The 27,653-nt window shown below is 46.5% G+C and overlaps 1 protein-coding gene across 8 annotated transcripts in view; it reads left to right on the forward strand.

Moving 5' to 3' along the window:
* The window catches only part of TMCC3 (transmembrane and coiled-coil domain family 3), a 69,109-nt gene extending 62,467 nt beyond the window's left edge, over positions 1–6,642 (forward strand). For all 8 annotated transcript variants that reach the window (XM_057742153.1, XM_057742161.1, XM_057742155.1 and 5 more), the window contains exon 4: positions 4,577–6,642. In XM_057742153.1, coding sequence (XP_057598136.1) covers positions 4,577–4,879 — 303 coding nt within the window. In that variant the 3' untranslated portion in view covers positions 4,880–6,642. The remainder of the gene's footprint in view (positions 1–4,576) is intronic.
* The last annotated feature ends 21,011 nt before the right edge of the window (positions 6,643–27,653 follow it).

Raw genomic sequence — 27,653 nt, forward strand, 5'->3', positions numbered from 1 at the left:
GCCCTTGGAGGTAGCTCCTGTTACTCTCCCCATTTCTCAGATGTAGAGACCAAGGCACAGAGAGGCTAAGTGACTTGAACAAGGTCTTGCAAATAGTCCTTGAGTAACAAGTGTGATTAAATGTCCTGGAAAAGGTGGGACTTGAAGAAGTGGGTGGGATCTGGACGGATGGAGGGAAGGGGTAAATAGGTCAGTATAAACAAAGGCATGTTCCTGTATAAATGTGATACTAAAGCTGTAGTGAAGCAACCCTAAGCTTCTTGAGCTCTTTTTTGGGGGTACCAGAGGGTCTCTTTTTCCCCATTTTTATTCAGATATAATTTTCATACAACTGTATTAGTTTTAAGGTGTATAATAATTTGATTTGTGTACAGACTACAAAACCATCACCCCAGTAAGTTAACATTCATCAGCTCACATAGTTACAAACCTGTTCTCTTGTGATGAGACCTCTCAAGGTCTACTCTCTTAGCAGCTTTCACATATGCAATGGAGTGTTGCTAACTGGAGTCACCAAGCGGCACATTACCCCCCAGGGCTTATCCCCCTTATCCCTGCAAGGCTGTGCCTTGTGACCCTCTCCACCCATGTCACCTCCCTTCCCCTTTTAGATTCTGCATGGAAGTGAGATCATACAGTACTTGTTTTTTCTCTCCAAGTCATTTCGCTTAGCATGATACCCTTTAGGTTCATCCACGTCGTCACAGATGGCACTATTTCCTTCTTCCCTTGGCTGCATGGTATGCCTGTGTGTGTGCGTGCGCGTGTGCACGCACATACGTGTACATCTTCTTTATTCATCCATCCGTGGACACTTGGGTTGTTTCCATGTCTTGGCTCTTGTCAGTAATGCTGTGATAAATATGGGGGTGTGGATTTCTCTTCTAGATACTGATTTCCTTTCCTTCAGGTAGGTATACAGAAGTGGGATTGCTGGATGATATCGTAGTTCTATTTTTAACTTTTTGAGGAACCTCTATAGTGTTTTCCATAGTGGCTGCAATGGTTTACATTCCCATTGATCACCTTTAAAAAAAAAACAACAGAAAAGTATACTCTTCAAGTCATGCCCAGCTTCAGTTTGACAAGTTTTCTTTGCAGGCACTGTTTATTTTCTCCAGCCCCACTTACAAGGGGCTGAAACATAAAGAGAGATTTCTCCCACAGTGTGTGAGCCCGAGTTTCAGCTGCCCACGTTTTGTTCCACTCTGTGTCTAGGGCTGAGCCTGTGCTAATCCCAGACATCTACTTGGACAATTCTGGGAGCCAAAGCCATCAGACTGTTTGCCTCTGAGGACCCTGGTGCAGAAGATACTTGGGGGATTTCTGCCCCTGCTCTGGGCTAGGAGACTTCACTGCTGCCTGGTTTAAACAATGGGAACCCATTTAAATATGAAGTGTAGCCAGGTGAACAGTATAGTCTGTTTTATTAGAGCATTCTGTTTTAGAACATGTCTGGGATGTCACTGGCTGATGTCTAAATATATGGTTTTCCTATTTAGGGGATTGTTTGGATTTATATTGTTATTCCTTTTTTAAAGAAACATACTTTAAAGATGGAGGGGGTAAGATAAAGGGAGGGACTTCACAGAGAGAGCTTAAAAATTTAGAAAAGTTCATTTCATCATTTTCTAGATTCACCTGTAGCTCAGAAGTGCACAGAGGATGTCTGTGTGAGTGACTGGAGAGGCTTTCTTGTTAGGTTAGTTAGAATCCTGGCTCTGCCTTTTACCGTGACCCTGCACACATCAGCACTTTGCCTCAGTTTCCTCATCTATAAAATGGAAATATTCATGAGCTGTACCTCAAAAGGCTGTCGGGATTCAATGGGATAAGACATGTAAAGTACCTAAATCTTTACCTGACATATAATAAGTGGACAAAAATAAATGCTGGCCAATTTTTATATTTATTACATATGAGAAGCCATATTTCTTGGAGGTTTTGGCAATTGGGCCTGCTCAGCTTCCTCTTCGTTTCTTGTTTCTTTTGTTCTCATAGGCAGGGTTATACAAGGTGATGGAGTAGTATAGATGAGGGTGACTATTGCCTATAGGGATACAAGGGTTTTGTTGTTGTTTTAAAAAGCAAATGGGTTTTTTAACCCTGAATTCACAACTAAAGGGTTTAAAGATAATCCTGTCCTCTGTCCTTATCCCCAATAAGTTAAATACTGGGCCCAAGGAAGTACTAAAGATTGTGGGACTGAATATCTCTTAGTGGGTGCAGTGACCAAAATTCCTTACAATTCACTGCTTAATTTTCTTAGATTTTCCTTTTGTTAAAAAATTCCACAGAAGTTCTAAGGCAATTCTAGGATCAGTCTATTTGTATATGTAATTCATCTACCCAGTCACAGATGAATGAATTTGCCTAAAATGTTGATCTTTTCTCCTGTTCTATCACCTTTTCCATGCCTTGCCTAAAATAGAGGACACCATGGGCCTAAGTACTTGAAAAGAATGCATGATTTTAGGGGCACTTACCTGTTGTAGAAAACCAGCACTTTTTAGAATGTGAAGATCTGAGGAAGTTGTACCTTTTTTTGTTGATAGCCTATGTAATGAAAGTTACTATAGTAACAGAGAACCCTTGGCCCATAGAGTGTGTTCAGCAGAAGAAAAGTAAATCAATTTTGGAGCCATTACGCTTGTTTGAAAGCAGAAAACATGACTGGACTTTAATTGAGCAAACATATATTGGTAAATGAGTTAGAAAATAGGCTAGTGAACTAAAAGGAGCTCATTGTACTGCCTCTACTTAGATCCTTTTCTCCTGAGGGGTGTAAGATTTTTCTCTCTCAAGCCTCATATCCCATTACTGGCATCCAGTCTCTGGAGCATTCAGCCAGCATGCACCTGCTGCTAGGGATAACAGCACGATGCAGGCTTGGTCCCTTGGTTAGGGAGCAGGACCAGAGGGAGACTTGGCATAGTCTGCTGGGTCCAGGAAGGCTTCCCTCAGGACATTACCATCAATGTGGGACCTGAAAGATGGAGGGGAGTGGTGTGTGGGGAGGCACACCTTTTAGGCACAGCACATTGCATGTGCAAAGGCCCTGAACATGGTCCTTTTCAGAACTGTAAAAGCCAGTATGGCCAGAACACAGTGAAGGGGGAGGCAGCGGGCTTACCAGGTAAGCAAGTCAGAATGAGAGTGGCTGGGCCTGGGCCATGTTAAAGATTTAAAAGGTTTGGGACTTTCCTGGTGATCCAGTGGTTAAGAATTTGCCATCCAATGTAAGAGGTGTGGATTCCATCCCTGGCTGGGGAACTAAGATCCCCGTGTGGCACAGCCAAAAGAAAAAAAAAAAAGATTTAAAAGGTTCCACAAAAAGAGTGATACCAGATATGCATCTTTCAAAGATCGCTTGGGCTACTGTGTGGAAAGTGGATTCAGGAGGTTGAGGACCAACAGGGTGTGTAGAGAAATGAGTGTAAAGTTATCGCAGGCAGAGACCCTGGTGACTTAGATGGGGGGTTACTGTGGGAGGGGAAAGAAATGGACCAATTAAGATAAATACCAGATGTTGCATCAGTGATGCTGGGTGATGGATTAGATGAGAGGGGTGTCAAGGCATGCCTCTCACCCTCCTCACATGAGAACTTGGTGCCTCAGGGGCTGTTTTCTGAGAAAAGGAATTGGAAGGGAAACAGTTTATGGTAGGAATGGAGAAGGTACAGACATGAATCCACAGCTGGCCACAGTACACTTGAGGTGCTTTTAAGAAGCTCGAATGGAAATGTCGAGGACGCATGTAGACACATGAGTTGATCTCAGAAGAGACAGCTGGGCTGGAGATATACTTGGAGTTGTCTGTGTCTAAGTAATCAAAGTCCTGGCGGGAACGAGATCTGGGAAGAAGGTGTCGCCTCAGATAGCATCCTGGTAACGCAGAATTCAGAGAGCACCCGTGAGAGCCCCACAGTCAGCCGGGCCCCATCCCTCCCTCCATCTTCCACTGGTCTGTGATGGGTGCACGTGGATTCTGAGCAGTGGAATAAGGACTGCCAGTTGGTGGGAATTCTCTGGCAGTCCCGTGGTTCGGACTCTGTGCTTCCACTGCAGGGAGCCCAGGTTCAATCCTTGGTTGAGAAACTAAGATCCCTGATGCCGTGTGCCTCGGCCAAAAAAAACCAAACCAAACCAAAAAAAAAAAAAAAGGACTAGCAGCTGGAGATGTCACCTACTCTGTGACTGGAGGTAGTCACCTGTCACAAAACGGAACCCCACCCCTCTTCTGGTTTGTTCCTGATGGTTCCACCAGATGCCAGTATTTTATGCACTTTATTTTAAATATAGGTGGAGTAAAAACACGTACCCGTAACTCCTCATTCATGGCATTTCATAGTTGTAGATACGTGCTCGTCCTATCTGTGAATAACAGGATAAAGTGAGCCTTGGGATTCTTGTCTTGCTTCTCTGTCTGTCATCACCGCCACCGTCATCGTCAGTTCATAGCTGCCCGGGCAGCAGCGTCCTGAGCTGGGCGGCCCTCGTGCACGTCCCAGCTCGCGCTCACGTGTTGCCCGTGATCTCAACAGCATTTCATCCTCGCTCTCCCTCTCGCCCACAGGAGGCCTTGGAGTCCTGCCAGACTCGCATTTCTAAGCTGGAGCTCCACCAGCAGGAGCAGCAAGCCCTGCAGACGGACACCGTGAACGCCAAGGTCCTCCTGGGGAAGTGCATCAATGTGGTCCTGGCCTTCATGACTGTCATCTTGGTGTGTGTGTCCACCATCGCCAAGTTCATCTCACCCATGATGAAGAGCCGCTTCCACATTCTCGGCACCTTCTTCGCTGTGACTCTCCTTGCGATATTTTGTAAAAACTGGGACCATATTCTGTGCGCCATAGAAAGGATAATAATACCAAGATGAAGCCACTGGTTCCTTCCCTCACATTCTTTCAAGTTTTTATTTTAAAGAAAACTCTGTGCATACTACCAAAATTTAAAATGAACGTTTGTGCCGGAAGAAGATTACAGGGACCAGGGCTGTGCATTGTAAATAACTACAGGTCTCTTCCCTCGGTAGCAGCTGCCAGCTCGGTCCCTGTACGTGGTTACCGTGAATCTGTTTCCAGGCTCTCCCCACGTTGCTCACTGCCTTAATCAGACCAGGTTTCCTGCCCACGTGCCCAGTCCAGCATGGTCAGCCTCTGGTTGTTGAGTACCTGGCATAATTAGTGACCCAGAAGAAAAGGGATTTGAAATCTCTCTCTCTTACATCTCTGTTAAAATTGAGCTTCACTGTTGCTGGTGGTTGTGTTTTCCCTGAGTCCTATAAGCAGCAAGGATGCGGTGCAGCTTGGGGAGGGGAAGAAGCACAGGTGTTGGCCATGCGAGCATGTGTGGTCCATGGAAGCAGAGTGAATCCCATGTAATCCGTCCCGCTGTCCACTGATGACCATAGGTCCTGTGTGTGCCCAGCATCCACAGTGGTCACCTGTGTGTGACTCTCCATCACATGGAAATCATATAACACACCCGTTGAGCCATCAGAAGTCTAACTTAGGTGTTCGATTGCTCTTTAAATGGTAAGATGCAAGGATTTATGAATGGGCCTTGCCATCTTATACCCAGGGAGCTGCACGCCTGATTTCACCTCAATGGCTGTCGAATGCATCACCTGCAAGGCATGTAGACATGCTTCCAGATCACTCTTCAAACTGTGGATTTAACATTAAATTGAGGTCTGATAAGCACTGCACCGGAGGTTTGTGTTTTGGCAGATCTTCATCGTGATAAGCCCCTCCTAGGACGTGATTCACTTTCTGTGATTCACTTTATTCAGTCTGTGAGGGATGGCAAAGCTTACTCAGTACATGAAAACGGATGCTCGTGTTGAGGGGTTTTTTTCTCTTCAAGAAGGACAACGGAATCATAGTATATAAAGCTAAAGTGTCCTGAGGTAGGAACACTGGAAAAGGGGAAGAAAGTATGACGCGTGGTCTAACTGGGTGGCAGCTAGATCAGTGGGTGCAGGTCACCTGGATGAAGATTGAGAGAGTCCTCGGCAGACCCTGAAAGACCAGCAAGAATACAATAAATTAGATCCAGTGTCTGAGCCAATGTTGCCATCTGTCTTTTAGGATAAGTTCTAAGGTAATAAACGGAGTGGCCATACTTCTGCTGAAGTGAAAGCATTCAGAAGTCAACGTCTTTGGCCTCTTTGGGGGATGCCATCCATTGTCTTGAGCCCACATAATATTTTCCTTTAAATCTGTTTCTCTGTGTATATAACAAACAGGAAGCCCTAGAAGAATTTAATGGAAACTGTTATTCAGTCCCTCCTCCCACCAGCTGTTTTGTTATCTGAAGGCTTAAAGAAGCATAGTGTACATTTCTTCCAGAAAACATCAAATTGCCTGTATTTAAATTTTAAGTGCAATATTTTGCAAATAGCTGCTCTTAGGGAAATCTCCTGAAAAAATGTGACATATGCCACGGTTTGAGGGAACAGAATAGTTGAGCGTTTGGTACAAGTCCAGTGTGGGTGAGACTCCTACAACTCAAGCTTGCTTTCTTTTTTTTTTTTTAAGTTTACAATTCAGTGGTTTTAGCCAACTCACACTTATGCAATATCACTACTATCGAATTCCAGACTTGAGCTTTTTAAAACAATAAACATATTTCATGAAATCTTTGGCTTAAAGTATCTTGCATTCAGGAAAGAGGGAGTTACGGTCCTACCCCATCTCCTGGCTGTGTCCCCTTTCCCTGCCCGGCTCTCCCCTGGTCTCGCAAGTTGGCTGTAAATGCACTGTGGTCCATCCAGTCCAGGGGACAGAAACGGGTTCCAGACCCAGGGAAGGAAGGGAGGAAGAAGGCTGTGCTTCCTTTTGCTTTTCTGTTTTCATGGCCAGCATGTTCCCTGTTGTCTATGGGCCTTAGTTTCCATGTGGGCTGAGGGCTGGGTGTAACTTAAGCTCTTGAATCAAGCTGGGTCTTGGATGGGCTCCTCCTGATTTCTGTGAACCTTTCTGAGGCACTTTGGACACACCAGGGGTTGGCATGCGTGTAAATGCTGCTGGTGGTTTAGAGGGAGTGAGTGAGGTCCCTGGCCCTTGAGGTAAGGGCTCAGAGAGGATCCAAGAAGGCTTGTGCCTCCTTCCACGCCCCCACACTCCGCTCTGTTGCTCAGCCAGACCTGTGATCAGTGTCTCCTCCCCGGGGAGAGAGATGGAGAAGAAAACAGAAAGCAACACAATTCACCCCCTCCAGCCTGGAGCTGTGAACGGAAGCTGCTTGAAACTGACTCTCTTCCGAAATACTGTAGAGTCTAAATCATCCCCCCGATCATGATTTTTTCTTTTAAGGAATTCATATTTCTGATGATTCTCATTAGATGTCAGAAACCTTGTTTTCCTTTGGATATGCTCAACCTACACAGCGTGTTTATTTTAGAGTCGTTGAAAGTTCATGAAGCTTTTTAGTAAGATGATATCCTCCAAGGAGACTTTTACTCTCTGCAGGTTTTTATTCTCTTCTTAAAGAATAAACTTTCCCACTGCTGCTGCTTTTCACTGCCTAAAAAGATTAAATAAAATGTTATACAATGAAAATAGTGATCTAGCTATGACATACCCTGAAATTGGGTATTCAGTTTACATTTAGGTTAACAAATCCTTTTCTCCCCGCCTTTCATTGGCAGCCAGCATCGTATGTATACCTAGAGATGAAAGCCAGCTGAGGGATGGGTAAGCACCTGCTCCCTCCGTGAACTTACTGAGTGGTTGAAAATGCTGGACATTGGGTTCTAGCGCTGGATTTTTTGTGGCATACTATTTTCATGATCACCGGGGTAATGATAGCTTGCTGAGGACAAAACAAAAACCTAAGAATACTCTCTTTGTGGGCTTTGAATTGGTTATTCCAGTTTATATTTTGAGTGTGATTGAGTCAGAACAAAACATCCTTCCCTTCCACTCACCCCTCATCCCCGCCAAAAAAAAAAAAATTTAAACCCATCATGAAGCAGTAAATGAAAGTATTCCGTTGCTGATTTTGGACAGTGAAAGTAGAATCAGACCCAAGTTTCCCACATGTGTAGTTAGTTACTTTGCTTATTTGGTCCCTGTGATCTATGGATAAATTGAACTCTTTTGAAACTCCTCCTCTTTCCATTGCAGCCCGTAATGCTATTACTATCCTTCTCTGTCAATTAGCATCTGTGTGATGTTAGCCCTTCTTCTGCGTTGTCACTCTTGTATTTATTTAAATATTTCCCCACTATGTATGTTTCTTGCCTTGTCATTTTTCTAGTGTATCAGGTTTAATTATGGGTTCAGTAAGAGAGGAACTAGCTTCCCTTGGGCAACTACTTAGGTCCTTTTTCCTTGGATTTTTTTTTAAGCTCTTTATTGGAATATAATTGCTTTACACTCTTGTACCAGCTTTTGAGGTACACCAAAGTGAATCAGCTGTATTTATACATATATCCCCATATCCCCTCCCTCCCACCCTCCCTGTCCTGGCCCTCTAAGGCATCACCCATCGTCGCGTTGATCTCCCTTTGTTTTAAATACCAAATTATTTGGCATCAAATGGGAACATTTTTGCATTGAATCCTGAAATAGTTGTATTGGTTTGGGAAAATATTTAAATATACTTACTAATATGAACATGTATGATTAAACAACCTGTTCCACATATTTCTATAATTTTGAGGAACTGGGGGGGTAGGATGAAATGGCATTATTTAAAATTTAGGACTGTCTGGAAAGAGGTGTTTTAAAAAGTTTATTATTAGCACATGTGCTAAGGAAAGATGATCTGAAAAGATAAATCACTGAAAAGTGCCGGGGTCCAGCCCAGGCAGGATCCAGGGAGTCCCTTGGGAGGGGTAGAGTCGGCGAGAAAAAAAAGAGACAGAGACAGGAGAGAGAGAGCGAGAGTGAGAGAGTGTGAGAGAGAGAGAGAGAGTAAGAGTGACTTTAATTTTTGCTCGGATCTTATATATCTTACATCTTGCTTTGTGGATTTTTCCATTAGGGGCCCCATATCCCTCCCCCAAAGGTCCCATTGATTCCGCCGGGGGCCAGTCCTTAGTCAGGTGATGAGTCTTCTATGTAATCATTAGTTCTTATCAGTTCTTCGTGTTCTTGTTTTGTCCTTCCAGTGGTTACAAGGGGGAGGGGAGCACAGGATAACAATCTCTAAGGGCAGGCCTCTCAGGCGCCCAGGCTTGAAGTGACAGACACATTGTTAGCAGGTTAAGCTTAATCAGTGAGCTACATTCTTTATGCTACGTGACAGCAGACATACAGGACATGGACATAACATGGATACCCGTAATATTCTGTTCTTATAAGAGAAGAGTGCATGGGATATTTTATAGGCAACTTTAGTTTGACGGACCCTCACTTCAGAGGTTTGGGATCATTGTGATTGGGTGAGGCAGCATTCCTGATCACAATGCATGGCCCATTATGGCCGAATTGCCAGCAGGGCCCAAGGGTGGGGACAATAAGTTTAAACATTCCTCCATTACCCGGGCCCCCTAAGGGTCTACATGTGATTTGTTTGCGGCCCATAGAATTTCCACAACACCAAGAAAGCGGGGGGGGGGGGGGGGGGGGGGGGGGGGGGGGGTAGCCACCATTCTTGAAGGCAGCGTTGGCGCCCCTCACCCAGAGAGCTCATCATTCTTAGAAAGAAAAAGTACACAAAGGAGACTCATAGTGAAACTAAATCTCGGGGAACTCCGGTACTTCCAAGATGCCTGCTTTGCAGCTCTCCCGAACCGAAGATGCCTTCATCGGAATTCCCGCCTTGCAGGCCATTCCCGAAGTGCTCGGCCTTGCCTGAGCCTTTAGGCAATCCCCGGACGGCTCCCGGCAGAAAAGAATGAAATTGGCCTATTTATATTAAAAGTAGTTAAGAAGCTTCTTTAAAAAGAAAGGTACATTTAACAAGAGTGGTAACCTGGAAAGTATAAAGCAGATCTATAATTTTCTAAAGTCAATACAATTCTGTTTATGAGAAGCTGGAAAGTAACATACCTTGATTGTTTTAGGAATGATTTATGGGTTGCGACTTTAATTTATTTAAAGCATGTGTGCTGTATTTGTCCTTAGAGAAATGTTTCAGCAAAATGTGCTGTTTAAGATACGTTTAGGCAGTAGTTAGCAGCTCCAAGCGTAGCAACTGGAAATGTTTGTTGTGAAGTCTGTTGCAGAATTTCTCTTTTGTGGGATGTCACAATAGTTTCACATCAGCCTAAAATTGTAAATTCTATGTAGATCTTCACCCCATTCAAAGCAGGTGCCACTATTTTTTTAAATAAACACTTGATGCTGGCTTTGATGTTAAATAAAGAGCTAATTTCTTACATTTTTGCATTTGTCAGAGCCTATCTCAGTAGCAGATCTGTTTGTGTGTGTGTATAATCATTTTTTTAACTAGACTATTTTGGAGCCATTTTAGGTTCACAGAAAACTTGATTGGAAGGTATAGAGATTTCCATACACCCCCTGTCCCCACAGGTGCACAGCCTTCCCTACTGTCAACATCCCCCACCAGGGGTACATTTGTGACACTTGACGAACCTACATTGCTACGTTGTTATCACACAGAGTCTCTTGTTTACGTTAGGGTTCACCCTTGTATATTCTGTGGCTTTGGACAAGTGTGTAATGACGTGTCCACCATTAATTATAGTATCATACAGAATAGTTTCACTGTCCTAAAAACCCTCTGCCTATTCATCCCTCCCTTACCCCCCACTCCAATCAATTTTTCAACTAATTTCAACTCTACTCTGTGGAGAGTTGTCCATGTGCCCATTCCTTGAGCCTGGGGGCAGGGAAACAGATGGTTTGTCACAGTACCTGGAATTCTGGGGAATGCGCCCTGGTGTTGTGGGAAGAGGCGTGGTAGGATGCTGAGGACAAGGCAGAGCCATCCTGTGCTGGAGCGAGAAGACAGGAGGGAGGGCAATGCCAGGACAGGTGTGCGCACAGGAGTGAGCGGACCCTCTGATGGAAGCAGCCTGTTTAGTGGCGTCTCTCGTTTGTGTGGTGCTTTGGTGCTGATGAAGCACTTTTATTCTCCTAGTGTGGTAACTCATCTGAGCCAGTCCTATGCCGCAGGCATCATTATCCCTGGTATATGGTTGGTACTGAAGCTCCGACACTTTTCCCAAGGTCACAGCTAGTGACGGAGGGAGCCGGGGCTCTCTTTGCCTTTGCCTTCTCCTCCATTTTTATCTACTTCCACTCAGTTTGATGTCCTGAGCAGTTTCTCCTCTGGTCATCCAGTACCCACCAGAACCCTTAGGTGATGGAGACGTTCATAAATACATCAGTTCACTCCCTGCCCTGTTTATATGCATATTTGAATGTTTGGAAATCTTATGGAACCCCATTGTTATTTGATGTCTGAAGATGTACATGCCGAAAACAGAAGTGATTATATTAAATGTGTGACTAGTCTGGCATATTCCCAAGTGTTGCTTTAGGGAAAAGACCAAATCTGTGTTTCCTTTAAAAAGAGGGATGGAGAAAAGTTTGATGAGTTGAATTACAGCTGATAATGAAAGATATTGCTATACAATAAAGCAGTGCTTTCCAATTTTGAATCATACGTGGACGCCTAATAGAAACAATTATTGTGGACACCTGAGAATATCCATAGTCACAACTTGACCAAGTAACTGAAAACCTAATAGCAGTTCATAATAACAGCTTTTGTTAATTTACAATCATAAGATTTCAGCTTATCTGCAGCCCAACATACAGAGTTACTTTCTGATAGGTATCACCATGAGATGTAGGAATTTACAGGACACAGAAGGACCATGGCAATACCAAACAGCACCTTCTGGGCTTTCACAGCTGTGGAATGACAGCTAACATTCTTTGAGCATTTACTGTGTACTATGCTATGTGCCAAATGCTTTGCGTTCACTATCAGATGTAATTGTTCCAACACCCAGTAAGATAGGCACTATTGTCCCTGCTTAACAGATGAGGAAACTGAGGTTCAGAGTGGCTAAATAACTAGCAGCATCATGCAGTGGGTAATGGTGGGCTGTTTGCTTAGCCCCAAGCTTGTGTGATTCTAGAGCCTGCACTGGTAACCACTCCCCTGTGCTGTAATAGAAGGACTGAGCAATTGGCTTCCAGTTACTCGGTAGCTCCCAGCTCCTGCGAAGCAGATAACTCTCCTGGAGCCCTGAAAGGGGTCCCTTAGCCCAAGGACTGGAGCCGTCAGTACCTCAGTTGCAAATTACTGCAGTTGCAAATTGTGCGTTTACACCTTTGCTCTTCAGACATATGGTTACCGATGTCCTAGATCTTTGAAAAAACACGGGCTGACAGATTTGTGGTTGAACAGAATGGAAATCTATTAACGAAAGAAAGTTCTACACCCTCCCTGGCTTCCTGAGCTTCTCGGGCTGTATAATTGGCAGTTGGTTTGGTCGAGTATTTATCAGCTTTTTTGCTTAGCTCTGAGACGGTGAGGTCCCTGGTGGCTTCTGCCCTGTGCTCCGTAGCATCTGCTACCAACCATCTGTGATGGCTCCTCTCAAATTCCTCTCCTTGCTAAGCTAGCCAGGACTTCTCCCCTGCCAGGCCTTTACCTTGACTACAGCAGTTAACAGGCATGAGCCGCGGCCGTGTTAACAGTTGTGTTGGTGGTGGTTACACTACCCTGGCCTAGGTACTGGGAATTGGATTTCTTTTTTTTTTTTTTTTTTCTGTTCTGCTTTAAAATAGCAACTAAATAGTAGAAAAGAAGCAAAGTCATGCCTTGGTCTCTACTAACAGTTAAGGGACTCCATTACTCTCAGAGGCCTGGATTCTCCTCTGATCTCAGACCATCCACATTACAAGCAGTGATGCTCTCCAAGCTGGGTGTTTCCTCCCCAAAGTGGTTGTGATTGTTCTTCTGTCATCTTACTTCCCTGTGGTTTGACGCCCAGCCCTCCTAGCTGCAGGGAACAGAGAACTGTAAGACAGACCCCCAAAATTCAGGCCACAGGCAGGGCATAAACACCCCCAGTGGCTCAAGCCAGCAGGAACCCAAGCGGAGGCCTGGTTTCACAGATGGCCTTCCCCAGATACGGGAGTCAGAATTGTTCCAAAGTGATTTCCTGCTATGCGTAGGGTTTCCCCTTATCAACAAGAAGCAGTCACCTAAGAGTTGATGAAACCCATATGCGGAGCTGGAAGGGAGGACGCCCGTTCATCGTTCAACAAGCATTTCTCCTCAAAGGAGAAGCTGGGAGGACCCAAAGCTGGTGGCTGGCTCTCCTGGTGAGTGGAGAGAGGCAGCCCCAGGTCGCTGGTCCTCGAGGATGCAGGATCCTGACTGGTCAGCCCAGTGGGTCTTCCAGTGTCCAATTCCCAGAGTGGGCTTCTCATGGTCTCCTTGAGAGCACGGGACTCCGCCTGGGCTCCTGGCCAAGCTGAGGGATGTTCCTCTGGCTTCCTCAGTCACGGTCCATCCTACTGGTGATGGACGGAGCCATCCAGCTGGTCAGAGCATTTCAGCTCCTTGGCGGCTTTTTTTTGTTTGCATGTAAATCAGCACATTTGCTTCTTCTTGTCAGGGATGTTCCTGTCAGAGCTGGGTTAGCATGAATCAGTTTCACAGGAGTGGTCACCTAATAAACTAGTAAAGCAGATTCTGAATGATTGCATGATGTGTGGCAGGCCAGCCTGACACTCTGGGGGCTTTCTTCTTACCTGCAGTCTGATGAACCTGGGTAAAGTGTTTAACCTCTCTGAACCTCCCTTCCGGACCTGGAACATGCCTAGGGCGGTGAGGTTTAGATAAAGTGCTTGTAACGGGGCCTTCAGTCATTTAATGTATTTATTGAGCACTTACTGTGTGTCAGGTGCTGTTTCAGGCACAGGGATATGAAACAACGCTCCTCTCCTCGTGGGGGTTACATTCTAGTGGGAGAAGACGGTGACAAAAAAAACCCCAAATATTTGGCAGCAGTAAAGGCCATGTTCTGAGCATTTAACCTGAAATTAAAACTTACCTTGATATTCTTAGAGAGGAAATGAGCTTTCTGAGTGCTTTTCTTCCCCCAGGTCGGTTTCACAGACAGCCATGCGGGCTTGAGTGAGGAGAGCCCCCCAACGTGGAAAGATTTCTAGGTCAGAGAAGCTCAACACAGCAGCAGGAGCTCTGGGAAGGTCTGAGGGGGTTCTGTTTGGAAGGGGGATGAGATGCTCTTCGTATTCCTGCTCTTTTTCTTTTTGGCTTGAAATGAATAACATGCAAATGAGCACCTGGGTCTGAGTCAGCGGTGAGTAACCCTCTGCGGGATGCTGAGCCCTGAGCAGACACAGAGCTCCCTGCTGACTCCTCCGAATCCCTGAAGAGCTTCTCACTGGCAGCCTCTGCACCCTGACCGCGGGCCCTTGCCCCTGCTACCCTGTCCGGACACAACCCTGGGTCAGGCCAGCTGCTCCTTGCACCTGTGCCCAGGGGTTCAGCTGATGGAACTGCATCCCTGGTCCTCACCACCTGGGGCCTCGGTGTGCCTACCGGCAGCGGATGCCAAGGAAAACACTCCCTTCCCCAGTAGCTCTCCCTCCACAGAGCACCGGCACTCCTACTCACTGGGCCTAAACGTGCTCAGGGGTTCCTCCCTCTTCCCCTTCTTTGCTCCCCTCTATCCCCCACCCCGTACAGGATGACCCTCCCATCTGTGCCCACGTTCTCCCCGCCCCGCCGCTCCTGAGCATTTGCTCCTCCGTCGAGTCCCGTGCCACCCATGCTTGTTTTTCTGTGGATTCATTTCAGCCTACACAACTGTCCACACCGCCGCTATCCTGAACCCACTCTTTCGGATCCTTCCTTTCCTCAGCTCACTACCCCTTCTCTTCCCCTCACCATGTGTCTTAAAGGAATAGTCTCCACTCTGCTCTCCCCAGACTTTTTAATCCACTAAATACTAGTATCAGCCCCCAAACGTACAGAACACTTCTCTCAATGGGGTCACCAATGACCTTTTTGCTTATCTGGTGCATCCTTTGCAGCCTGTATCTTTACTTAATTTCTACATCATTTGCCATTGTGATGCTCCCCCTTGGCCAAAGCGTTTTGCTCTCATTGAGTGTTTCCTGGCTGCCCCTCTTCTGTGTCTCCTCCCACATCTTCACCATTCGCTAGTCTTCTTTGGCTACATTATCTACATTTCACCTGCTTTGCACAGACTCCCCATGACTCAGCCATCATCTCTATGACTAATAACTACCATCTCTATGTAGTGAGTACCTGCCTCTTTTTTTTTTTTCAGCCACAGGCCCCTATTTCTAATGATTTACCCTTCATCTCTACAGAGATATCCTTAGGGCACCTCAAATTACAAAACCAAGCTCGGCATTTTGCCCTTGCATCAAATCTGCTCTTTCTGTATACTTCCTAATTTCATAAAGGCACCACTACCATCCACTCACCCACCCAAGCTAGAAACCTCAGAGCCTTCCTCTTCTTCCTCACCAGCACCACCAAGTTGTATCAACTCCACCTTCTCAATAAACCACCTCACTCTATCCCACTTGCTACTGCTGTGGTTCAGGACAGCATTACTTCTCCCCCGACAGCTGTAACAGGCTCCTCAATGGTCCCCCTGGTCTCGTTTTGCCCCCACCCAACCCACACCCCATGTGACTGCCAGTGTGATCTTTCTAAAATGCAAATCAGATCACCCTGTTCCACTGCTTAAACCCTTCAAAGGTTGCCACTGCCCACAGGGTCAAGGCTGAATTTCTGAGCAAAGCCCATGAGGTCCTTGACATTCTGGGGCCAACCCAACTCCCCAGCCTCCTGCCCCAGCTCCACACATCTGGCCCTGAACCCAGTTTGCTCTTCCATGCCCTCAGGCGATGCCCAAGTGCTTTCTTCTGCCTGTGATCACATTTCTTCTCCCTCCCGTTGTTCTTCAAGACCCTCTCACATGTCTGCTTTGTGAAGACCTCCTGTGCTTCCCCTCCCCACTCTATGTTCTGTAAAGGAATGCCCTGTTATAACCCCTTTATCCTGGTGATTGGGGAGCGTTCTGTTTCTGTCTGTCCCAGTAGTAGACAGTGAGTTCCTTGTACCCCGAGCCATTTTCTACTCATCTGGTTTTCCCCCTGGACCTCACTGAGTGCCAGGCACGTGGGTGGTGATCAATAGATGCAATGAACAAAGAGGCCAGATGATGTAAGAATGGAATCCCTACTGGGGCTGCCTTCCTTCCCCACTAGGTTGTGAGTGCTTGGTGGGCTGGGACTGTGCGTCGCTTTCTTCTTTATCTGCTGTGGCTGGACAATTGGTGTTGAGTACATGTTTGGTACATATAACTGAGTATGGAATCAGGTTCACTCAGACTTTCTACCAGAAACCGCTCCCAGTGCAGAGGGATGAGGATATCTAACTGGAACAATGCCGCTTCTGAAAAGCTTCCCTTCAACTTGGCTTTCCCTGATCCCACTGTCACTTCACCCTGCCATTCTCCCTGTACCAGAAGGAAGTCTGGGGCCGTAAAGCAGGTCTCATAAAACCTCGCTGGGGTCTGAAGTCCATGAGGCTGAAAATAGAGCACATCTCCACGCCCAGCCCAGCTGGCTTTTGATACTTTTGGCTTTTATCGAAATGGTGACCACATTTCTGGAACCCAAACAAGGAAATGTGAACTTTTAACTGATAAAGAGAAACAGTTCCTGTTCACTGAGCATGTCATTTACCCGGCACAGGGCGTGGGGTTCATGGATTATGTCACCTCTTCCCCAGCACAGCCCTCTTCTTATCTTACGTGTGGAGGAACTGAGGCACAGACTCGGCAGGGCTGGACTGCAGAGCCTTCTCTGTCTAACTCTGAACCGTCAGGCCATGATGGGTGCCACCATCAGGAGCGTGAGGTTGTCTGGGACATGCCCTGGGGATCCTGAAATAGAAGAATGTCTGAGATTTCAGTGATTTCTGAGGCCAGAAATTGTGAATTTCTGATTTCTGAATTTTCTAGGTTGTTTGAAAGCCATTATCTCAGAATAGGGAGGCTAGATGTTCTAGGGAGGGGCCCAGCTACAGTCAGGCAGCCCCCAAGAGGCTGGCCCATCTCTCCAGAACCTCTTTGGATCTCTAGGGGCTGCAGCACCCACATTCGGCGCAAGGAGGTCTAGGTCGGCTTGTAGGTTCCAGTGCTGTGTATTTGTATATATAGACAGTTTATGCTCTGTTAGTAAACAAATAAATATGTAGTATATAACCACACCTATTCTATAGTTAGGGACATTTAATTCATATATGTAAATAGAATTTATTGTTTTTTTTTAATTTTTAAATGATCACAAACTTAGAGAAAAATTATGTTTAGTACAAAGAATTTTATTTTTCCTGAGCCGTTTGGGAGTAACTTTCCAACCTGGTGTCCAATCACCTATAAAAACTTTATTGTGTGATTCCTAAAAATAAGGACATTCTGCTACATAACCACAATACAACCATCAAAATCAGGAAATTAAATAGATGTGTTACTGACATCCCAGCCTCACGCCCCATTCAGATTTCACCAGTTGTCCCGGTAATGTCCTTCACAGCCAGAGGATCCGATTCAGAAGTACAAGCTGCGTTTAGTTATCATTTTTGTCTCCTTCTGTCTGAAATAGTTCCTCATCTTTCCCTGACTTTCACGATCTTGAAGTTTACAGTTATTTGTATAATGTCCCCCAAGCTGCTGTTTCCTTATGATTACATTCAGCTTGTGCATCTTTTGCAGGAATATCACAGAAGTGACACCGTGTTCTCACTGCATCCTATCAGATGGGCTGCAGTTTTGTTGTGTCTCATTATGGATGCTTTTGCTTTGAACACCCGATTAAGGTGATGTCTGCCAGCCTCCTTCACTGTAAAGCCATTTTTTTCCCCTTGGTAATTGATAAGTATTTTGTGGGAAGGTACTTCGTGCCTCCTGTTCCTCAGCAAACTTTCAATTTATTCATTTATTTACTTCTGTCAGTATGGGATCATGGCTTCCTGTTTTATCCAGAGGGTTATAATCCATGATGATTATTCATTTTAATGACATGTCATACCCTGCTTGACCAGTAGGAACTCATTCAAGCTGTCTTTTGTGGCCTTTTGACATGTCCTCATCCTTTGAGCACTCTTTGCTTTTTGGCACAAGGTGTTCCAGGTTCATCTTGTGCTTTCCCTACCCTAGACCCGGCACTGGCTGTTTTTGCAAGGAATCCGGGTTCCTTTTCGTGGAAAACAGTATTTAAATGTCAAGATCTGGGTGCTAGCTTTGCTTTTTGCTATTGAGATGTCACCACTTGCAGGCCCTCTGAGTGGACAGAGGTAGGGAATGCACGCAGCATTCATGTATAGATATGTGCACATAACATGGAATGAGATCTGTGTACCTGCGTATATACCTGTCATGGACTGAGTGTGTGTGTCCCCCAAATTCATGTGTTGAAACCCTAACCCGATGTGATGGTATTTGGAGATGGGGCCTTTGGGAGGTGATTAGGGTTAGATGAGGTCCTTACAGTGGCTTCCTCATGATGGGATTAGAGGCTTTATAAACAGAGGAGGAGTGTTGCGCTGAGGAAAGGCCAGGTGAGCCCTCAGTGAGGAGGTGGCCGTCTACGAGCCAGGAAGAAGACCCTCACCAGGAATCAAATCTGTACCCTTGATTTTGGACTTCCTAGTTTCCAGAAGTGTCAAAAGAAAAAAAAAAAAGCCAAAAAAACAACTATTATTTAAGCCACTCAGGCCAAGCTAAGACAGCAGCTGTATTTCCTTATATACATATATTCACATAGATTTACATTTAGATTTCTGCAAATTTCTGCATTTCTCTGTATGTTGAAAACCATGAGTGCACACCAACACTTCCGACCCCAGTCCAACCCTGTGAACTCATTCAGATTGCCTTCCTTTCTGTATTTGCACACCCTTCTCCAACAGTGAAACACGGCCTTCTGTTGCCTCTAATATCCTTACTCATTTGCCCAACCCCCATGTACAGCTGACTGCCCATCTGCTGGCCGCCTCTCCCCCATGTGGGTGGGTTTTGGGTGCTGACCCTCCACGCCAGGCCGCTTCTCCACTGGGTTGCCCTCCTCACCCTGCTGCAGTCTCAGGCACCCTGGCCCGGTCGCCCCGGTGTGTGGACGCCCTCCCGACCCTGCTCCGGCTTTGACACGCCAGGAAGCCTTCGTCACCCCTGTGGTCTCTGAGTGCCTCTGCCAGGCGTCCCCCACCAGGTCCTGTCCCCCTGCTTGAGCTCTGCCACCCTGCTCTAGGCCATCCCCTCCCCCCATGGAGCCCTACCCTCTTTGCCCACTCACCACTCATGGCTTTAGAACCAAACTGTTCAGAGAGGGAAGGGCAGGCAACAGGGAGAGGGAGGGCATTTTACTGTGTGTGTGTGTGTGTGTGTGTGTGTGTGTGTGTGTGTATGTGTGTGTTTTCTTGATTATTTTAGTAATACATGATGATTTGCAAATACAGAAGAACAAAGAGAAAGGTTTTTTAAATCTCCATTAAATCTTCCATCCAGAGAAAACTATTATTATCCTTTTCCCTCTAAAAGTGCCAAACTTAAAAAACAACAACACCACTACCAGTTTCTTTAGTTGAAAAAGAAATACAAGCATATGGTTGAAAATTTCAGAAGTCACACCCCCAGCCTCCAGCCTCCATCACCAGGGCCCCTCCCCAGAGGCAGCTGCCCATATCTGTCTAGTGTATCCACCCAGCTATTTTCTATGCATATGCAATATGTGTGTGTTCCGTTTTTTCAACCAAACTGGACTTTGACCTTTCTGACATATTTCCTGTGAGTCTTTTTCCTCCACATATATATAATTTAACCAAATATGAACATTTTCCTATGTTCCTATACTTGGATTCTCCGAAAGTATCATTTTAAAAGGCTGTGTAATTTTCCATCGTATGCATGTTTCATTTGTGGAATCTCCTGTGGTTAAACATGTCTAATTTTTTACTGTTATAAATTACCAACGTTGACTTTATTGTGCCAGGAGAGTCACGAAGCCAGCTCAGCCTGGGGAAGTGGCTCAGCTGCTTTGCATGCCTGGTGATAGACTACCGAGCTAAAACAATGCAAGTTTATTTTTCTGAGAAGCATCTCAGAAGGGGCAGCTAAAGCAAAGTTTTGAGTAAGGTGCCAGAATACAAAAGATAAAATTCCAAAGCCAGGTCATTCTGTATAGAACATCCAAAGGGAATGGTTGGGAACCTCTCCCTCTCCCTCTTGAACCCCTCACCGATTCCAGAACAGAAAAGGATTGAGAGAGGGGAGAGAGAGTATTCTTGAATTGTTTCTTTCCTCAGATTTCTTCTGAGGTGGCTGGGGCGGGGATCCTGCTGTGCTCACCTAAAAGCAGGTCCTCGAGAGAGCTTGGACGGACAGGTGAGGCAGTGAAGTGGCCTGTGGCTGCCTGAGAGAGGAGGACTGTGTTGGGGTCAACCACAGTGTTGTCCACGGGCCTGATGTGGACCATGTGGGAGAAAAATCTGCGTGGTATGAGTTGGATTTAGCCAGTAGATGGGGCCAGGGGGCAGCACAGCAGAAGGAAGCTAGAGGTGGGCACAGCCTTCCTGTGGGTGAGGAAGGAGTCCCGAGGACAGATGCATCCCCTCAGGTCAAGGGAACTGCAGGGAATCATCCCCAAGGATGGAAAGCTTCTAGGAGCCCACAGCAGCATCCACAAGAAGGTCGGCTTTCACCTTCGTCAGGACCAGAGAGCCACAGCCAGCTTACAGCAGGACCTGTTCAAGGAAGACCCTCCCCGTGGCCTTAGCACTCACCCCCCCACACCCTGACATCGGGCAGGTGGAGGTCAGAGATATCTGTGAAACACCTTACTCAGTGAAAACAACAATAAAAAACTGCCTGAAGGAGGAGGAGCATGAGGTGGAAAAGGAGATGAAGCCAGCCTTGTGGTCCTTTCCCCCTCGGGCTTTGGGCCTGACACAGGCCTGGTGATAGAGGGGAGATCTGATGCAAAATCAGGTTCAGGGTGTTTATTAGTCTTTGACCATTTTAATCCCAAAATTGCAACCATGTTTACTGTTGGAGGAGACTTTAGACTGTTACCTAAGGGTGAGGACAAAAGTCACAGGTCTGCCAGAGTTTTCCTCTAGAAGTAGGGAGTTATCTTTGCCACTGAATAGTTTCAAGGGATGATGGGAAACAATAATAGAGTTCATTTTTATCACATCTCGTGAGCAGTGTGCTCAACATGCCAGTTAGAAGCAGAGTAAAAGTAGCTTAAGCAACAGGGATTTATTTTTGTCACCTCTAAAAATGTTGGGAGGTAGGTGGCTGCAGGGACAGTTCATCAGCTCAGTGAAGGCCAAGGGCCAAGCTCATCCCATCCTTCTACTCTGCTAAGCTTCTGTAAATCAATGATATCTGCCCTCTTGGCCACAAGATGGCTGCCCCAGATCCAGCCATCCCATCCTCACACAGAAAAACACAACAGGAGTTTCAGGCTCTCCTCACGCCTTGCCTTTTACAGAGAGGAAAATCTCATCTCCAGGCCCCCAACAAGACGAACCTTATAACTCCTGGGCTGGAATGAGTCATATGACCACACCTCGCAACATGTTTCCTGAGGGAATAGTCTCCACTTTCTTATTTCCTAAGGTTCCTCAAACCATTATAAATAACAATCAATGCCTCCCTCCCATAAAATACATTCATTGAGGTCATCCATTACCTAATTGCCAAAACCAGTGCATATATTTCACAGCCCTGGTCTTACTTGATTTCTAGATCATTCAACAGTGCAGATCTTTCCCTGCTCTTTGATGCTCTGTCCTCCCTTAGGGGATTTCCTTAACACCATGCTCCTGGGTGTCCTTTTACTTCTCCATCACTCTTCAGAGTTCTGTGGCTCCGTTATCTCCACTCTGCCTCCTTTCTACACACTCTGCACGGTTTCAGCATCACCTGTGTGACAAGTACTACCCCAATTACATAGTTAGTGCTTACCTGTTTTCTGAGCCATGGATCCAGTTTTAAATTTCCTACAAAATATCTGTAGGTGAATGTCCCTAGAGCACCTCAAAGGAAAAAAAACTAAGGTCATTGTTTTCCCTTATACAAGATCTGTTCTTTCCGTACCCTTTGCTTCCATTGCAGTCACCACCATCACTTACCTAGTCACCCAAGCTAGAAACCTCTGATCCGTCTTCCTCATCACTGCCACCATAGAGTCACGTCGGTTCTATCTTCTAAATATGTCTCAGATTTGTCATCTCTCCATCTCAGCTGCCACTAGGTTGGTCTTCCCAGGATGGTTGTAACAACCTTGTAACTACTGCCCCTTTTGTTTCATTCCTACCTTGTATGAGGATATGATGCCTGGAACTGTGGCAGCCACCTGTGACCATGAGTTGACAAGAGTAAGACTGATAGCCAGCATGCTAATGATGGCAGTAGAAACATAGGAAGAGGCTGGGTCCCTGAATGCTGTGTTGAGCAGCTGAGTCAATGCCAGGAATCATCTAGCAGACTTCTTGTGATGTGAGGTCATAAGTGTCTGTCCTGCTTAAGCTCTGTTAGTGGCTGCTAATTACATCATAAGGCATTTCTAACTGACACAGGCGGTGGGAAGATGGAGGAAGCAGTATGAACAAACTTGTGTCATGTTGACATAGCGATCTTGAAGCGGCTATTTTAGTGTGAAGTGTATTTTTGGGTAGCTGGGGGAAGAAACAAGTGATTAAATATTTAGTTTTTTATTGTTGTTTTCACTGAGTAAGGTGTTTCACAGATATCATGTGCTTCTGTTTACATGCACCCACACCCTATCCTTTGTTTCCTTTCACTTAGCACTGCAATTTTTAAGATAAGGTAGTGTTTTGAGTAATTTTATGGAGGGTGTTTTAATATGGTCACATCAAACATCTCCTGGGTCAAAATGGTCACATGAACTAGGCCTCTATCAGATGTGCATTCTGGGGAAAGACATGTGGAGGCGGGAATGTGTGGAGGAGGGTAAGGCTACAGCATGTCGTCTAGTTGGGCTGAGTGTGCGGGGGGTGCCCGGAGCCTGGAGAATGGGTAGGCTAATGTGGGGTCCGACGGAACGCAGAGAATGGGTGGTCTGAGAGTAAGATGGGAGCACAATATGTCAAATGCAGGGCTTGGGAAAGATGGGGACACTTGTTTCCCAGATTGGGGGGCAGGAGCATCATTTACCTGGGGCACTCTTGGCCTCCTTCTCAACCGGCCTCTTTGCTCCCAGTGCACCTCTGAGACCTCTCTCAGGTCACCTGTAACATGACACCCCTGACACGGCTGCCCCCCCCCCACCCGTCATTCAGGTATCACGGCCATCTCCTGCGCTGAGGTTCTACGTCCATCTTGGGGTATAGGAGAGGTCATCTGGTTGGAGGCAGGGGCTGGGGTACTTGTCTTGAAACTCTAGGTGCTTCTAGTGGCTGCTCCTCATTGCTTAGGGGAAGCACCATGCAGAATCCCTATTGTGCCAGCGGCAGAGGAGACAAAGATGATGACATCCAGAGCAGGGAGAGAGTAGGGGACCCAGAGGCTAATGGGGACTGCGCAGAACGTTGGCTCCCTTGGAAGCATCCCCATTCATATTCAGAAGTACACATTGATTTGAGTACATGACGATCAGTTGATCAGTCGTGGGCATCCTGGTATCTTTACCGTTGGTCAGGATTGGGAATGAAGAATTACACCTCCATTACTAAGTACAAAATCCCTGGGGCCAGCGGTCCAGATGTCACCCAGTTCTTAGTAACTAGACCTCTGACGACAGTGGTCCCAACCCCACGCCCCAAGCCTCCCCTAACTGCCCCTTCAGTGTGGCTCTTCTGACCACAGTATTTTCCAGGCTTTATGAGGCACCACTAATTGTGGCTGGTTAATTCTTTCTGAAGAAATTGTCTCAAGTCCCAGTATTGAAGAACTGGCCTTGAGCAAACGGAGAGAAATACACTTAATAAATATTCAGTCACCATTGGCCACCAGAGAACCACCAGAGAAGTATCCTCTTGTTCGTGTCATTTCTCCTAAGATTGTTTTTTCCCTCAGAGAAAGGTGTTGGGGGAGTGGGCATTTCCCTCTTCGGACCTCGTCAGCACGAGAGCTCCCTGCACGTGTGGACTGTTGGTGGTCACGTCCTGTGATCACCAAGGCTCAGCCATTTCTGTGTCTGGGGAACCAGCAGGTTCCCTGGGTACAGTCCTGATTGCTGAGGTTGTAGCAGCCTCTAGGGGTTGCCACGGGTTACTGAGTGCGTGGGACTGGGTCTGGGATCAGTGTAAAGTGACAGCGCTCAGTGTTTCCTCCAGGTGTCCCCAGGGGCAAAGGTGATCTGATGGCTGGACGTCAGGACCACCTCCCTTTCCTGACCAGCCCTAGAACTGGTTAGCAAGCGTGTAAAGGAAGTGTCGGGGAGCAAAATGTGTCCCCCCAAAGTGTCTTTTTCACGTGTGGATTATTTCGAGCTGTAAACAGTCATGACCCAAAAGACTCAGGAAGAAACTTGGACCCTCGCCCTGACCGGGGCCTGTCCCGGGAAGGGAGCCAGCACCACGGAGAGCTTCAGTGTGACCCAGGGGTGGAGAAGGGGGCAGCCTGGCAAAGGCTGTTAAAATCGCTGGCCGTGGCCCACTGTCTCCGCCTGCCCAGAGAACATTTGGTTACCGAGCATCTGCTTTTCTGTCTCCATGTCAGTGGCTGGCCTCCCATTTGAGGTCCCAAACCACTACCTGCAACATCCCCTTTTGTCTTTAGCTGAAGATGGCATTTAAGGTGAGAGGGTTTTAGCCATTTTGGTGAGTTACACAGTTTTCCTGGGTCTCTCCCCTGCATACATTATTAAGTTTTGTTTGATTTTCTCCTGTTCATCTGTCTCATGTCAATTTAATTCTTAGACCAGCCAGAAGAACCTAGAAGAGAAGAGGAAAAAGGTCTTCTTCCCCAACAGAGGGAAACAGGTTGAACCTGTGGGCAGTCAGCTTGCCCAGGTCCACCTGAGAATTACCCTAACTATTGGTGCGTGCACGCACGTGTGTACACACACACGCACACACACGCACACACGGCAATTTGCTCTGAATGGGGCATGCAGCCAAGTCATCACCCTCTCACTGAAGCTCCCTGAGGTCCCCCAGTGCTTCCTGGGGTCCCAGTCTCCTCATTCTTCCCATACACATGGGCCTGGACTTGGGCCTGCGGACAGCTGGCTGGAGCTGAGCTGGAGCTGCCCCTTTGCGCAGGGCAGGGCTGCACCTGGCTCCGCTCGTCCCCTCCCCTCATGGGCTCCTTCCCTGCTGCCTCTCTGCCTTTGCACTGCCACCTGAACCCATAGCACTGCCAGGAAGAGAGGAGAATGTTTCCCGTCCTCTGTTAAAGGTGGGAAAGCAGAAGGCAGACGGCAGGCTGGGAGTGGGCCTGTTTTTGTGATGGTGTCTATCACTTACATGTAATTTTTTTTGCAGGCACCGTGTTCCTTACCCTTAGCCAGTTCCCTCATGTCAGTTCTCTTCCTGGCCCCAGGAGGCATGTGGTTGGTGACCCTCGCATTAAGCTGAGGTGACAGACAGTCGGTTGTTTCCTTTTGAAATTTGATACATTAATATATGGTGATTGCCATTGCAGCAATAATTAGCACCTCTATCACATGAGTAAATTCCCTTTCTTTTTAGTGGTTGGAATGATTAAGTGCTAGTCTCTTAGCAAATTTGATGATTATAGTACAATATTGTCGTCTATATTCACCATACTGTACGTGAGATTTCTAGGGCTTATTTACTACTGATATTAAATTTGTACCCTTAAACATCATCTGTCCTTTCCCCAACTCCTCATCCCCTGGTAACCACCATTTTACTCTCTGTTTTTATGAGTTTGGCTTTTTTTTTTTTATATAAATTTATTTATTTATCTACTGACTGTGTTGGGTCTTCGTTGCTGTGCGCGGGCTTTCTTTAGTTGCGGTGAGCAAGTGGGGGCTACTCTTCGTTGTGGTGTGGGGGCTCCTCATTGCCGTGGCTTCTCTTGTAGTGGAGCATGGACTCTAGGTGCATGGGCTTCAGTAGTTGCGGCACATGGGCTCAACAGTTGTGGGTCATGGGCTCTAGAGTGCAGGCTCAATAGTTGTGGCGCACGGGCTTAGTTGCTCCGTGGCATGTGGGATCCTCTGTGTCCTCTGCATTGGCAGGCAGATTCTTAACCACTGCACCACCTAGGAAGCCCCTGAGTTTGGCTTTTTTAGATTCTACATATAAGTGAAATCATACAGTACTTGTCTTTGTCTGACTTATCTTGCTTAGCGTAATGTGCTTAAAGGTCCATCCGTGTTGTCGCAAATGGCAGGATGTCCTTCTTTCTCAGCCACTAGGTTTCCTGAGACCATGGTTGCACTGTTGCTAGACCGATTGAGACATTTTGAGAAAGGAGGTAGAATTTCACCTCTTTTTTAAAAAATTTATTAATTTATTTTTTATTATTTATTTTATTTTGGCTGCATTGGGTCTTCGTTGCTGTGCATGGGCTTTCTCTAGTTATGGTGAGCAGGGGCTACTCTTTATTGTGGTGCATGGGCTTCTCATTGTGGTGGCTTCTCTTCTAGAGCACAGGCTGTAGGCATGCAGGCTTCAGTAGTTGTGGCACGTGGGCTCAGTAGTTGTGGTGCATAGGCTTAGGTGCTCTGTGGCATGTGGGATCTTCCCAGACCAGGGCTCAAACCCGTGTCCCCTGCATTGGCAGGCGGATTCTTAACCACCAGGGAAGCCCAGAGTTTCACCTCTTGAAGGATGGTGTATTCATTTGCTAGGGCTGCTATAACAAAATACCACAGAATGGGTGACTTAAATAACAGAAATTTAGTTTCTCACAATTCTGGAGGCTGGAAGTCAGAGATCAAGTTGTCTGCATGGTTTGTTTCTTCTGAAGCCTCTCTCCTTGGCTTGTGGTGGTATTCTTCTCCCTATATCTTTACATCATCTTCCCTTTGTGTGTGTCTGCCCCTAACCTCCTTTTCTCATAAGTCATATTGTATTAGGACCCACTCATATTGCCTCATTTTACTTGAATTACCTCTTTAAAGACCCTATCTCCTGGGCTTCCCTGGTGGTGCAGTGGTTAAGAATCCGCCTGCCAATGCAGGGGACATGGGTTCAATCCCCGCTCCAGGAAGATCCCACGTGCCGTGGAGCAACTAAGCCCGTGCGCCACAACTATTGAGCCTGCACTCTAGAGCCCATGAGCCACAACTATTGAGCCCATGTGCCACAACTACTGAAGCCCACGCGCCTAGAGTCTGTGCTCCGCAGCAAGAGAAGCCATGGCAATGAGGAGCGTGCGCACCACAACGAAGAGTAGCCCCCACTCACCGCAACTAAAGAAAGCCCGTGCACAGCAACAAAGACCCAACACAGCCAATAAAATAAAATAATAATAAAATTAAAAAAGAAAAAAGACGCTATCTCCAAATATTCTGAGGCATGGTTGGGTGAGGGCTTCAACATATGAATGTGGGGGGGGGGGCACACAGTCGGCGTGTAACAGGTGCGTAGGTCTAGGGAGGAAGAGAGAAAAGGTACAGCGGGCTTATATTTTGTTATCTTTTCAGCACCTGTATTAGTCTCCCATTGCTACGGTAATAAATTGCCACAAGTTTATTAGC

The sequence above is a fragment of the Hippopotamus amphibius genome, chromosome 7 (assembly GCF_030028045.1).
Source record: "Hippopotamus amphibius kiboko isolate mHipAmp2 chromosome 7, mHipAmp2.hap2, whole genome shotgun sequence".
NCBI lineage: Eukaryota > Metazoa > Chordata > Mammalia > Artiodactyla > Hippopotamidae > Hippopotamus > Hippopotamus amphibius.